At 53.1% G+C, this 337-nt stretch overlaps 1 protein-coding gene across 1 annotated transcript in view; it reads left to right on the top strand.

Moving 5' to 3' along the window:
- The window catches only part of UBL5 (ubiquitin like 5), a 2104-nt gene extending 1831 nt beyond the window's left edge, over nucleotides 1-273 (top strand). Inside the window, exon 4 of the mRNA XM_014940208.1 lies at nucleotides 164-273. Within this exon, the coding sequence (XP_014795694.1) occupies nucleotides 164-236 (73 nt within the window). The 3' untranslated portion in view covers nucleotides 237-273. The remainder of the gene's footprint in view (nucleotides 1-163) is intronic.
- Nucleotides 274-337: the final 64 nt, after the last annotated feature.

The raw sequence follows: 337 nt of genomic DNA, 5'->3' as shown, positions 1-337 counted from the left end.
TCAAAATTAGGTTGATGGTTGGACAAGATGATCTTTAAGGTCCCTTCCAACCTAGAAGATTCTGGGATTCTGTGATCCCAACGGCTCCCGTTCCTCCCCCGGTTATACTGGGCGCTGGAAACAGTACCACCCCCCCCGATAACGGTGTTTTCCATCCCCACAGGTACACCATCTTCAAGGATCACGTCACGCTGGGCGACTGTATCCTTCTCCGGGCGGGCTTTTTCTATTTTTAACCTTTTCCTCCCCTTTCCCCCCCTCCCCCCTCCCCCCCGCTTTCTCCTTAACTCAATCCTACAGATGAGTCCCACGACTGGATGAACCCGGAGCTCTACTA

The sequence above is a fragment of the Calidris pugnax genome, unplaced genomic scaffold (genome assembly GCF_001431845.1).
Source record: "Calidris pugnax isolate Ruff unplaced genomic scaffold, ASM143184v1 scaffold100, whole genome shotgun sequence".
Lineage (NCBI taxonomy): Eukaryota > Metazoa > Chordata > Aves > Charadriiformes > Scolopacidae > Calidris > Calidris pugnax.
The sequence above is the reverse complement of the archived record's forward strand: the minus strand, read 5'-3'. Positions and strand labels throughout refer to the sequence as shown.